This window comes from Periplaneta americana, chromosome 4, assembly GCF_040183065.1.
Source record: "Periplaneta americana isolate PAMFEO1 chromosome 4, P.americana_PAMFEO1_priV1, whole genome shotgun sequence".
NCBI classification, from domain to species: domain Eukaryota; kingdom Metazoa; phylum Arthropoda; class Insecta; order Blattodea; family Blattidae; genus Periplaneta; species Periplaneta americana.
The window spans coordinates 171,646,416-171,661,184 of record NC_091120.1 but is presented as its reverse complement, the minus strand read 5'-3'; the positions used below and the strand labels follow the sequence as shown (position 1 = coordinate 171,661,184).

The 14,769-nt window shown below is 35.1% G+C and overlaps 1 protein-coding gene across 2 annotated transcripts in view; it reads right to left on the bottom strand.

The window, feature by feature from the left end:
* Nucleotides 1-14,769, bottom strand: part of LOC138698428 (FHIP family protein CG3558-like) — a 72,304-nt gene that overhangs the window by 18,683 nt on the left and 38,852 nt on the right. For both annotated transcript variants that reach the window (XM_069824320.1, XM_069824321.1), the window contains 4 exons: nt 10,954-12,235; nt 5,083-5,261; nt 1,915-2,161; nt 2-119 (listed from right to left, as the gene is read on the bottom strand). In XM_069824320.1, coding sequence (XP_069680421.1) covers nt 2-119; nt 1,915-2,161; nt 5,083-5,261; nt 10,954-12,235 — 1,826 coding nt within the window. The remainder of the gene's footprint in view (nt 1; nt 120-1,914; nt 2,162-5,082; nt 5,262-10,953; nt 12,236-14,769) is intronic.

Here is a 14,769-nt window from a genome sequence, read left to right as displayed (position 1 = left end):
CCTATATTGACCAGGACCAGGTCCTGTATTTTCCAACTGACTTTCTCGAATTGTCTGAGGTTGAGCACGCCGGAACACTGATGACAATGCTGAAGAGAAGCTTCGTCTTTTTGGTTCTCCTGGGAAGGGGGAAAAGTGAAGAAAAAATTATAGAAACAACTTGATGCTATAGAATCTGATTTATTCAGTTCACAGCATCTTTTTAAATTATAGGGACATACATCTAAGTATCACTATATTCAAATATCCGTCCAGAAGAAATGTAGAAGCTGTTCCACAATGATTTAAGCATGACCTTGGATGGATGCACTGTGAACGAAAATGCGTCTACTCCGTAAGATTTCCATGTGCTGCTGCTCATGAAACCTGCGCAAGATAACTATGCCATGGTTCAACTACAGTGGAACACCTTCTATCAAAGCTATTGATCATTTTACAATTTGTACACAATGTCTGCAGATCACCAAGCGAAAATGGATCTAAGATACAGAAAGGATATCGATATCATCAACATCATCATCATCATCATCATCATCCGCCGCCGCCGCCTCCTCCTCCTCCTCTTCTATCTTAGAAAATGTATTTCTATTCTGATCTCAGAAATCACTTCATTTTTCAAATGTGGTCTATCAACATTCAATTCCTGTTTGGATTATAAATTGAAATTTCTTTTGGTAATCTTTCTGCATTCATTCTTAGTACATGTTCCTTCCAGGTTATACTCACTGATTTCATGAAATATGGAATATACATTCTATTCGTTCCTTATTTCTTCAGTTTTGACATAAATACCTTTTTTTTTTTTTTTTTGAAAGTACAATAAACAAATTTTCCTAGAGGGTACCAATTTTAAAGATTTAACCACGTATAAAAAGAAAAACAATAAGATGTATTCACTCCTCCTGAGTTTTTTTATATATAATGGATTGACCTACCACTTCAAACTTAATTTTCTAATTAACTGTACATTTAATCACAAAACGTAATATAAGTTTTCTATTCATTTAAGTGTACCCTAATGTTTCTTTCAATCTGGAAGGTTGTTTCAATTCGATTCCACCCTGTATATGTATCAATGAAATGACAATGATTTGAATACAAGACCAGTATTCTATCACATACTGTGTTAGCTGAAAAGAGTAGGGATACCAAATTTACGTAAATATTATAATATTAAAATTATGACAATTTATTTTCAATTAATATTTGAGGAGAAAAATTCGCTCCAGCGCCGGGGATCGAACCCAGATCCTTGGTTTTACGTACCAAGCACTCTGACCACTGAGCTACACCGAATTCAATCCACAGCACCGGATCGAACTCTTCCCCTACAGTGTTTCCCTTTTGTGGCCTGACTCCAAGTTGGGCATATGCGTTGACATTTATATTCCAAGTCAATTGCCATTATACAAGGAGCGCACTCAGCTGAGTGACTAATTGCCGGGATTCCACAGTAAAGTGCACAGCAATCTGTACAGAGTCATGCACTGCTAGCTAGACGAATTTACTAAAGATGTTATTAATTGTCCCAACAGAATAATATCTGTTATAATGACAATATTTGAGTGGTCAGAGTGCTTGGTATGTAGAACCAAGGACCCGGGTTCGATCCCCAGCGCCGGAGCGAATTTTTCTCCTCAAATATTAATTGTCATTATAACAGATATTATTCTGTTGGACCAATTAATAATATCTTTAGTAAATTTATTTTCATGTAAACAATCCCGCAAAGAAAAAAAAAGCTCCTTTCTTACTAAATGTGAACTTCAAAAAGTGCAAAAATTAAAAAACGCAGAATGTGGATGTGATCAACAGTCTAAATCAGAGTTAGAACTGACAGAAATGTATCAAATCCAAGTCTTGCTTCTTGTAGCCGGAGCTATTAACAAAGAAATCAATTGTAAAACAACATACCTCTTGAGAATGGGTCACTAGACAAAGAGCTTCTTCTACTGCTTGTATTGCTGACACTATTGCCATTATTGATGTTTGGATTATGGAGGGCAAGGTTAGGATTTAATGCTTCCAGTGCATGCTTCCTTGCATTGACCAACTTGTCTTCGCGACCCACCAAGAAGTCTTGGGCCTGAGACACCAACTCCTCGATACATTGTTGCCGAGACAGGTACTGATCTATCTTTTGCTTAAGTGAACCCAAAACCTGAAAGACACAAATAAAATCTCCTGTAAATAACCAAATGTACTGCTGATAAATAAGTACACATACAGAAGTATAACAGGACAAAAAACACTAGAACACAATGCAACAGGCCAGGATAATAGAATGAAATTGAATACAAGAAATAATAAAGAATTTATTGAAAGATGCTGCTTCAAGAGTTATTTACAAAAAATACAAAAAATAAAAGGTACAGAAATAATGATGATTTGAACATAATTTACAACTAGTTAAAAAAAAGAGTTATAAATTTTAAAATAAGCCAAAATGATACATTGACATTATATCGAGTTATACAAAAGTTAAATGCCATACAGATGATTTGTTAAAATTAGCAATGATCCTTTTATTACAAAGAGAGCCATTTTCTTAATAAAGGTGTTATCCCTACAAAATGTAGCAAATAAATTAAGGATAGTGCTCTGCATAAGTCCAACAACTTCAACTGACATCAGATGGTGTTTTGCGTGATAGTAAAGTACAGTCAGTCGATTCAAAGATGTTACATTTCTCCTTGTGCTTTAGCAAAGAAGGGCAGCACTGCTACTTACAGACCTGTTACTAAATCTACGTATTACTCTGTGGAAAGATTTATTAAATCTACATACTTAGACTTCAACTTCTCAGACTCATTACTGGTGGAATCAAAACAACTTCAATAGATTCTATGAGATTCCTCACTAATATTAACAGCATCAAAATTACAATAGAAGAAAAAGCACTGATTCAATATGAAAAACTTATCAGATTACCAGGAAACAATTGGCATTCATACAGTCCTCTATGTAGATCGAAAACTCAAAAAAGTTTCATATCCATTATTTGAGAATTAAAACAGAAAATCAATATCCTGAATTTAAAAGAAAACTTACAAATTAAACCAAACCCTTTAACTCTATTAAATATATAATATAATCTAAATTTAACAGAAGAAATACTGAAATCAGAAGTAACACTGAAATACTGAAACAATTGTCTTTAGAGACAATTAATATTAGGTACCCTCCACAAAACTAGCTTCATTTATACACCGACGGATCCTTGATCTCCAGAAAACAAGGTGCCGGTGCAGGTGTTACGTGCTGTCTCTTCTCACTTTATTGATCTCTTGGATATGGAACAACAAGTTTTGATGGTGGAATCATTGCAATAAGTGAAAGTCTCAGGAATCTTCCATGCCACATCAATAAATTTAAAAATGCAGTTATATTGTTAGACTCCAAAGCAGCTATTCTATCAATAGTCTCTAAACACACGCCTTCATCTCAAACAGCAGAAATAACTAAAATGCTCTCTCAATTAATATCACTCAATAAAAGAATTGTATTCCAATGGATACCATCCCATTGTGGAATCCTGGGAAACGAGAATGCGGATGCTTTAGCAAAGAAGGGCAGTACTGCTACTTACAGACCTGTTACTAAATCTACGTATTACTCTGTGAAAAGATTTATTAAATCTACATACTTAGACTTCAACAAGCAAAATTTGATAACACAATCCCAAGGGAAAAAATGGAACTCTCTGCGTCATACCACAATTAATTCTCGATTTATCACGAAAATTGTATGTAGCTGCATTTAGATTGGCAACAGGCCATGACTGTTTGGCCAAACGCCAGCATAGAATTGGAATATATCAGTCCCCTAACTGCCCATTGTGCAACTCAAACCAAGAAATGGATTAGGAACACCTCAAAATCTGTGCTTCAGTGGCTGACTATGACAATATCTTTGAAAAATATTGGAGTGCAAAAGGTCAAATGGCTTTATTGTCAAACGTCTGGCATTAGAAAACAACAACATTTCTCATAAACTTCCTATCTAATTGTTGGATCAATAACAGTTGACGATGAGGAGATTAGAACAGAATACAGATGAATAGAACTAAAGAGGACAAGGAAAACATAATAGAGGAATTACAACAAAATAGAACAGAATAAAAAACTGACAGTGGAACCCTGGTTCGGATGAATTTGACGTGAATATGTCTTTTATTAAAATTACTTTTTAGGCATAGTGATCCTCCGATAGGATAGCTGTGAAGCTGATTAGGGGTGGTTCTCCAGCTTGGGGGGTTGGGCGAAGGGCTAACAACCCATCACTTGTGACAAAACCCCAACTTCAGCCTCAGAATGGGACTGATTCTTTGGTGCGATCAAAGCAAAGGAATAAGGTTATGAGATTTGGTACTTGTAATGTCACGAGTCTTTATAGAACAGGAGGGGAGGCCGAGACGTAGATGGGAGGATAATATTAAAATGCATTTGAGAAAGGTAGGATATGATGCTAGGGACTGGATTAATCTTGCTGAGGATAGGGACTGATGGCGGGCTTATGTGAAGTGGCGATGAACCTCCGGGTTCTCTAAAAGCTGTAAGTAAGTGATCCTTCGATACAGATGCATTTATGCTAAAAAATTCTCAATTATTATTTATGATGTTTGATTATCAGATTTTGAACTGCAATAGTCCAAATACACCCTAGTCCCTCTTCACTGGATTTCATCATATCCTTCCAGGAGATTTCAGACTTTTTTTTTAAACTAAAAAATATAACTTATAGAATATTACATTTCAATTTGTTGTGACTTTTCAGTAACTAAAATAAATTCTATTACGTAGATTTTCAGCAAGTTGTTTCCTTGAGGGTTGGTGGTCTGTCAGCTGATCTTGATTGTCTTAAATTTAAACTGTCTGAAATTTCAGTCTCCATTGTTACAGTTAATAAGTCGGGTGTGCAGTGATTTTATTGACGTAGTTTTCAGCGTTAGTTTGGTTTTCAAATATAATAACTAAAAGTCTTTGATTGTCCTGAAAGTAAATAAGAACCATACTATCCTAAACCATCATGCAGGTTAGGAATAATAAATCAAGTAAATTAACAACAATGAACACAAATTACCTGAAAAAGTGAGCGGATGCTTGGTTGGAAGACAAGAGAGTGGTTGAGCAGGAAAGAGTGAAGCAACGGCTGGGGATATACAGCAAGTCGGGAGATAAGGCCAGTCAGGTGCAGGTTCACATATAAACTGTTGGACATCATAGTCTCCAGCTTCTTTAGAATAACGTCGAGGAATGGACCTGAAACAGGAGAGATTACAAATTTGTTTATATGTAATGCAATTTAGAACTTGACCAATGGCCATTCTCTTAAGGGGAGAGGATAGTATTTTTTGGTGAAAAATGAGTAAATTAAAAAAAAAAATTCTTTAAAATACTCTGTGATATGTGTGGAATGCATAGCATAACATTTTGTGGGTATTTGTGCCCTTATCGGATGTTGAGTCGTCATTTTTAAACTTCCTGCGGTATTGATTTTTAAATCACTCGCCCACTTTTATTGTTGTTTCCGGTAAATTAAATTAAAAAAAAATTCTTTAAAATACCCATTGATATGTGTGGAATGCATTGCATAACATTTTGTGGGTATTTGTGCCCATATCGGATGTTGAGACATCATTTTTAAACTTCCTGCGCTATAGATTTTTAAATCACACGCCCACTTTTATAGGTTTTCAGTAACTTCATTTTTTTTTTTTTGCTGCATTGCCAGACAAAAATGGATATAATTTCTGAACTATTAAAGATACCTGCATGAAATTTAGAACACACATTCTTTAGACTATTAGCAAACTTTTCTCTGTAACAGAATTTTGTTAATTGATTTCATTTTAAAAATACGTCTGTTTGTTTGCAAGAAAGGAAATCAGAAAATTGTTATTAAATTTTAATTGTTTATTTTACAAACGTAGGGACTAATATCAAAATTCTGTTATAGACAGTTTGTAGAACATGCTTTTGCAAATACATTGCAAAAAATTGTTTGAATCTATCTTTAAAAAAAGGTTTAGATATATCGGTTTTAGTATAATCCTGCATTGGGTATTTTTTTTTTTTTTTCAAATTTGGGCCCCCAAATAATTTTTTTTTTATATTTTTATTTGGTTGAGTTGCCACAGCCATGAGCTCTCTAAATACAAAAAATTAATATTTTACACCAAATAGGAAAAAAGTTTTAAAAATACCATCCTCTCCCCTTAATACATACAATACACGAACAAAGGTTTGAAATAATAACAGTGATAACCAGAGACTGGAAGTTCGGCAGAATGCCTTTTTAAATGTGTTAAATCTATCTTCATTTTGAAAGTAAATCTGTATAATTTATACCTTATCACAGTTTTATGTTGCCCTTTTCTGCCTTTTTTAATATAAATGCCTGATTTACAAATTGGCTTTATTTGATTATTTATCTATTATTTATTAATTTATTATTAAAAATTGCCTACAGGTATATTTTAATTTATTTCTATAATCACTACAATGAAAATGACTTCACCGAATGTATATTACTGTCTTTCAGTCAGTTCATATTCTCTTTGCAACAATAAGTGCTGCAGTGCAAAAATGTATAACAGTAAAGATTTTAATTATCGCTTATGTTTATTTGACAACGCAACAATGAGTGCAGGTCTAACATTATTTTTCTTTCAGTTTTCATTGTGTCGTTATTGTAGCTAGCTAAATATTTCATATCGCAATATATCAGTACAACGAAACACAAAAATGCACTTTCCAAGGCTACTGGGAAGAAGATTTCTTTGCTTCCAACAGTAATTGCAACATCGAGTCGAAAATCTCAATTTGCATTCGACTTATGTAAAGTTTTTCTTGCTGCCAAAATCCCTTTGTGGAAAGTGCAAGGTTGTAGGTCTAGTGCAAGGTTTTGTAACTGCCTTTTATTGCGTATTTTAGCTATTTATAATGTCTTTTTGCCTGCCTATTTTAGCTATTTATGATGCCTTTTTGCCTATTTTAATGATTCATAATGCCTAAACTTCTGGTCTCTGGTGATAAGTAATAAAAAAAAAGAAGAAGAAAAACTATATATGACCTGCATTCTTTGATTCATGCTGCAAGTTTCACTCTGACAACTGAATCCCCTCGTTAGTTCTGGCTACATCAACATGAAAACTATGCCATTAGTTTGCACTGAAGGAGCATAGGGTGTTGTGAACCAACACTACCTCCCCTGCTACCATTATCACAACAAGATATCCACCCAAATAAAAAAAAAATTCGATATTTCCTTCTTTTCCAGACACAAAGTTATTTTTCTCCTGACATTACAATTTATACAATAAAGTAGTATTTTTTTAAATTTAACATTAAAATGCGGTTCTTGCTTTTGTTACTGACATTCTAACTGTAAAAAAAAAAAAAAAAAAAAAAAAAAAAAAAAAAAAAAAAAAAAAAAAAGAATAATTTCAAGGGAAAAATTGTTCTGGGGCTGGGTATCGAACCTGGGCTGCTCTACCGACTGAGCTACCCAGGAACTACACCAGACACCGGCTTAATTTTTCCCTTTATATCCACATACCTCAAAAGCTGCCAGAGACCCAACATTGACTGCACACAAACTGTGTGACTTGAATTGTGGATTTTCTGTTAATGAACAGTGACGTATATTATGCAAATCTCGTTTTCAGATATAGCTCTCTGTTCCTCTCTCAAAGTGAGAGTCAAAGTTTCACAACCATACAGAACAACCGGTAATATAACTGTTTTATAAATTCCAACTTTCAGCTTTTTTGACAGCAGACTGGATGACAAAAGCTTCTCAACTGAATAATAACAGGCCTTTCCCATATTTATTCTGAGTTTAATTTCCTCCCGAGTCTCATTTATATTTGTTACTGTTACTCAAAGATATTTGAACTTTTCCACCTCTTCAAAATAAATTTCCAATAAAGTAAATATGCTCCATAAAATATGAATAACCCTGAAAGTATCATCTTTCTTTCACTGCGAGAAAAATCTGTATCAATGTTTGGAATATGTTCCTGGTAATATTAAAATGAAGGCCTAGAAACAATATCCAAATTTCTAGCAATAGTACATTATAGTACCTGTTATATGATCATACATTATCATGTTTATCTTCCTCCAGTCTTGATACTAAACTTTCGGCTATTGATGCTGATCTTCAATTTATTTTCCAAATTTCTGATGTATCTACTTGTATAATTAATTATGATTTCATGACGCAATTTAATATCATAAAATATGCACCAACTTTATATGCACAAAGAACTATACCCAAAAAAACAACTGAGTAAATCTAATAACCTCTAAAGGAAAATAATATTTCAATGGATATGTAGCTACTGTGACAAAAATGGCAACTGTTACGGATTTTCTGTAATTTTTATGGACTTCCTCACACTATTGCGACATTATGGCCAAAGGGGAAAAGTTATTACAGAAAAACAAAATTATCAGGGCATTATATGTATTTTATTTTTATCTTCTGAAATAGGAGGAAAAATGTGTAAAAAATTTCCAATTGAGATAATTTCTTAAGTATGCAGAAGTTGTAAATATTACAAACAGAAACAATTTTTCATATTAACCTCTTGAATAATTTATTCAAAGATTCCCAAATTTGATTAATGAAGGTGAAAGTGACAGATTTGAAGAGTAATTTGCAGATTACTATTGCGATACTTCCCATGAATACATTATAAATGGATAAAATTGATACAAATAGGACCAAAATTGCAGACTTCAGAAATGAAAATGAGTACAGAACATTCAAGTTGTGTTTGTAGTACTAAGTGTGCCTTACAGTGACTCTCCTACAGAAAGAGTCTTCAGTATTGTGAGAAAATCAGAAAAAATTGAAGAGTTCAGAGCCATAGTGGGCCAAGCGTCATTTATTAAAAACAGAGAAAGGAAGGGTTAAAGTTAAGTGAATACCATAGTTTAATGAAGACTGACATATCATTTATAGTCCTGTAACTCTAATTTCCGGCAGCCAATCGTATTGCAGGTCGGCTACATTTAAACGTGTGCGTCTTGTGATTCATTCATTCATTCATTTCTTAAGGCTTGATAAATACTTAATATAATCGCCCGCCATTTTGGCTCTTTCGTTGGCGTTAGCAGAAAGCACACGAAGACGTTTTTGCCACTCAATTATTTGCTGAATTACAGTGCGTTTGATTTATCATCATAGGAGCTACGACATGATAATGTTTAACAGTGTGGCAAATAGATTCCTCGTATGGTAGCTCAGCAACGAAAGAACAAAAATGGCAAATGATACTACCTAGATAGACTTTATAGAGCCTTCACTTCCTAAGACATATGCAAAGAGGAGGAGTCATGCTGGGAATAACAGCGCCACAACTATAGTTTTAATGTGTATACTTTATATTACTTGCTATATGTTTCCATTAAATTATGGTAACTTCATTTTAACCCTTGTTTTCTATGGTTTTAGTAAATGGCGCTTGGCCCACTATGGTTCTGAACCCTTCAATTCAGGCTTACATTAAACACATCAGCACTGGAATCACTGCTGAACCAGGAGATCAATGTGAAGAAATTTCCAATGTATTTCCAACTGAGACCATTACAAATGGTACCTTTATCCAGTGCCTTTGCTTCAACTGACTCTTATTTTACACACCTATAGATCAACAATAGGCTCTCTTCTGTCAAAGGCAAAAGTTTACAGACCATACAAAAGGAACCAAATGACTTGAAAATGTGTAAAACTAGCCAAGACATAATCAAACATTTAACAAGAGCTACAACAGATCACACTGTCACGCAGTTTTATCTACACTGTTTCACATTCTTCTGATAGTCCTAATTATTTCTGGTGTAATAATCATGAATAAGATTTGGTACATATTCTTTTAGAGAAAATCCATAAATCCTAAATGGAGAAAATTGAAGTAATCAGTAACAGTTGCCCAAGATTCAGCTCTGCAACACATATTCACTGTATCTCAATTCTGTCTACTGACAGCAAGTATCTATAATGAACACCATCAAAGTATCCCTTGCATTTGTTAGGAGAAATCCCAGTTGAAGGCTACAGAGGACTACATTTGGCCTTTTATAATCAGTATTCTGCTGGATACATTAAGAAGATTGATGTAATTGCAGTACCATTTATTTCTGTAAATATTGTGTATTGGTTAAGGCACTGCAGAAAATATGATGATATATGGTATGTAAAATTACGTTTTATGTATATTTAACATGCTTATTTAACGTTAATGTTTCACTTTGCTTTCCATGTTATCGGCCATTTAAATGAACACATATTTCCTCACATTACCATTTTTTAACAATATTATGGATACAAAAACACTCACCAACAGATTTTTTATGTACAATAACAACGAAATTTTTTCAATGTATTGAAAAATGCCTATTAAAGAGAATAACATATAGATTTTCATCTAACAACAATTTTTAGAAATTATGGGCATTTTTAATTTATTGTATTATGATGCAAAAGAAAAATAATAATAATGAAAAAATAATTTTTTTTTAGTTTGTTAATTAACGACGCTGTATGAACTACTTGGTTATTTCGCGTCGATGAGATTGGTGATAGCGAGATGGTATTTGGTGAGATGAGGCCGAGGATTTGCCATAGATTATCTGACCTTCGCCTTATGGTTGGAGAAAACCTCGGAAGAAACCCAACCAGGTAATCAGACCAGGTAATCAGCCCAAGTGGGAATCGAACCCGCGCTCAAGCACAACTCCAGATCGGCACACAAGTGCCTCAGCTGACTGAGCTATGCCAGTGGTCAATAAAAAGTATTAAATTTAAAAAAATCATATCTTGCCTCTGTAATTTATTTACTAATCCCATATATTACTTTGCAGAAACATTCTTCCTGAGCAGGAAAATATAAGTTTGATATGAAAATCTCACAAATCTATTACTAAACATACAATTACTTACCTATATCTGGGGTCGTATTGAAGATGTCCAGATAAGATCCTTCCCTGGAGAACTTTCGATTAAATGGCCACAAGTCAGACTTAGAATTTGAAAAATCTTCTGTACGTGAATAAATAGAACTTGCGCTACCTAGTCGATGCCGAGGTACACTTTTCTCAGACGCACTTGGGTTGCTGATGCTTCCTTCTGTGCTGCTTTCCCTCGAATTATCCCTAGATTCTGGCAGGGAGTTATTTTCCACATTTTTAGGTACACTGGTCTGTATTCTCGTGTCCATCGAAACACCAAGATCTGAATCTGTTTGCCGGTCATCACAAGGTTCATTTTCAGGTGTTGATTCTGACGAGCCTTTCAGAGCAAAACTTTCATAACCACTACTTTCGCCTATGGACGGTAAACTGTGGTAATTCGATGCAACATTAGCGATGTCGTTGTTGCTGGTATTACTGTCTATATCGCCAGAGTTATCGCAAGATTCCACAACAAATTCACTCTCCCTTATTGCAGACATAACCTCACTCTTTTTCCCAGCAAGCTCAGAGGCTGCCTTCTCTTCACCCCCCACAGTTAAAGGACTACCAGCGTCCTCTCCCTCCCCCTTTGTTGTCATGGACATACTCTTTGAACTTTCTTTGTTATCAAGAGTAACAGGTACCGCATTGCTTTCAGTCCCTTCAGTTCCTTCCTTTACATTCACTTCCCTCATATTTACACTTTCGTCTCGACACTGACTTTGGTTAATATCACAGTTCTTGTTTTCTCTACTTGCAGTCAATGCATCGTGGGGCGGATTCTCTCCATCATACGGATAAGTCCAATTTGCACAGGCAGTGGCACATTCTTTGATCTTTCTCCTTGCATCACAGAGATAGGCATGGTAGTTGCCGTACAAACTCTCTCCCGCTCTCAGACCATAGAGTGTGCTAGTGGACGGTAGGGAGATGGGCTGATGATCGGAGAAAGAAGCACTACGTCTATGCTGGGCAGAAGTGGTCAGCATGGCTGGGAGGGAAGGACTGGGCGAAATGAACGAATGCGGGGGCGTGTGGTCTGGAGCAGCTGACGGCCGAAGAGCAGGAACAGACAAATTACAACATGCTGGAGATAACGACAGGAATTTGTCGGAACTGCGGCAGTATGGCTCAATGTCACGAACTCTTCGCCTCTGTGACAGCATCACATGAGTGCATGGCACCAGATGACGGAAAACCAACTCCAGCATCACGTCTTCGCAGTTCAGGTCCACCAAGGTTTCAAACAGAGCCAGAGTCACTAAACACAACTGCAAAAAGCCACAGAAAAATAAAAATGTATTAATTTTACAGCAACAATTACAGTATATATATCGTTCCTCCTCTAGCAAACTAGCGAAAGTGAAAAATAAGCGACCCTGCACTTAAGGTCTATATTGCACTATTTAATGGTGCAATATAGACCTTAAGTGCAGGGTCGCTAATTTGTCACTTTCGCTAGTTTGCCAGAGGAGGGACAATATAACTCCAACTCTGGCTACTAGCAACAGGCATCTATTATGAACACAGATCAAAATACCCCTCATTTCTCGTGAAAAACAAAAACTGAATAGACCACAGTGGACTTTATGTTGTCAGCAAACAGCTGGATACATTAAGAAGACTGACTGATATATATATATATATATATATATATATATATATATATATATATAAGCAAAGCTAAAATTTGGATGGGCAGTACAAATACTTCACGAATACGGCATCACTTGACTCCAACAGTCAACAAAATTATATAATTAGTATACTTTTTCTAGATGTCGGACTAGCTACATGTGCTCTGAGCAGTTTTGAGGTAAAGTATGACCAGGGGTGTGCTGAAGGGGGCTCGCAAGGGTTATGCAAGCCCTTTGTTAAATATTTATATTTGTTCTGAGCCCTTTGTTAACATTGCTCATGAGAAAAAGTCAGTTAAATAAACACACTTTTCTTCTGTTCTACATTCTGCTATGCTAAAGTAATAGGTTGAAAATATAGGAATTTAACGGCTACTGCATTGCTTGTTGGAGATTTTCTATAGTTTCTATTCATGAGATTTTGTAAATGATAGCTTAGGAAATATCTATGGCCCTTTGCCATTAACTATTGTTAAAGCCTAAAAAAAAGTCACAATTTCTATCACCATTAGCAGCACAGAAGCTGAAAGAGGCTTTAGCGTAATGAGTGACATTGCCACTTGTGAAAAAAAGAAAGCTGACAGTCTTGAACTACAGACCAACAGGGAAAAGATCACTAGGTCGCCCTGTGAAGAGATGGTGGGAAAACTTTTGTAGACTGGAACAGTCCATCTAGGACTATCATCTGTTAGGATGATGATGATATGATGATGATGATGATGATGATGATGATGATGGTGGTGGTGGTGGTGCTGATGATGATGATGATGATGATGATGATGATGATGATGATGATGATGATGATGATGATACTTAGGTTACGTTATAGCCAGGGATGTTTAAAGGCCATAGGAATACTTTTACATAATTCACTGATTCAATATGAAAAACTTATCAGATTACCAGGAAGCAATTGGCATTCATATAGTACTCTCTGTAGATTGAAAACTCAAAAAGTTTCATATCCATGGTTCAAGAATTAAAACAGAAAATCAATATCCCGAATTTAAAAGAAAACTTACAAATTAAACCAAACCCTTTAACTATATTAAATACAGAATATAATCTAAATTTAACAGAAGAAATACTGAAATCAGAAGTAAACACTGAAATACTGAAACAATTGTCTTTAGAGACAATTAATATTAGGTACCCTCCACAAAACTGGCTTCATTTATATACCGACAGATCCTGGATCTCCAGAGAACAAGATGCCAGTGCAGGTGTTATGTGCTGTCTCTTCTCACTTTATAGATCTCTTGGATATGGAACAATAAGTTTTGATGGAGAAATCGTTGCAATAAGTGAAAGTCTCAGGAATCTTCTATTTCACATCAATAAATTTAAGTATGTAGTTATATTGTCAGATTCCAAAGCAGCTATTCTATCAATAGTCTCTAAACACACACCTTCATCTCAAACAGCAGAAATAACTAAAATGCTCTCTCAATTAATATCACTCAATAAAAGAATTGTATTCCAATGGAAACCATCCCACTGTGGAATCCTGGGAAACGAGAATGCGGATGCACTAGCAAAGAAGGGCGGCACTGCTACTTACAGGCCTGTCACTAAATCTATATATTACTCTGTGAAAAGATTTATTAAATCTACATACTTAGCCTTCAACAAACAAAATTTGATAACACAATCCCAAGGGAAAAAATGGAACTCTCTGCATCATAATCCACAGTTAATTCTCGATTTACCACGAAAATCGTCTGTAGCTGCATTTAGATTGGCAACAGGCCATGATTGTTTGGCCAAACACCTGCATAGAATTGGAATATATCAGTCCCCTAACTGCCCATTGTGCAACTCAAACCAAGAAATGGATTCGGAACACCTCAAAATCTGTGCTTCAGTGGCTGACCATGATAATATCTTTGAAAAATATTGGAGTGCAAGAGGTCAAATGACTTTATTGTCAAACGCCTGGCATTAGAAAACAACAACAACATAATAAATAAAACTAATAAAACGGGAAAATACTACAAAAGCAGCTATATCTACGTTGATATGTAACAATATTGTACCAGATATGCATGGTCTATGAGATGAACGCAGAGTGAACCTGATAACTGGCTAGTAGATGAGAGGGTCTTTTCTTTTTATTAGTTGTGTAGAAAAACATTATGCTTATCTCAGTCTACTTCTAAATCTGTACT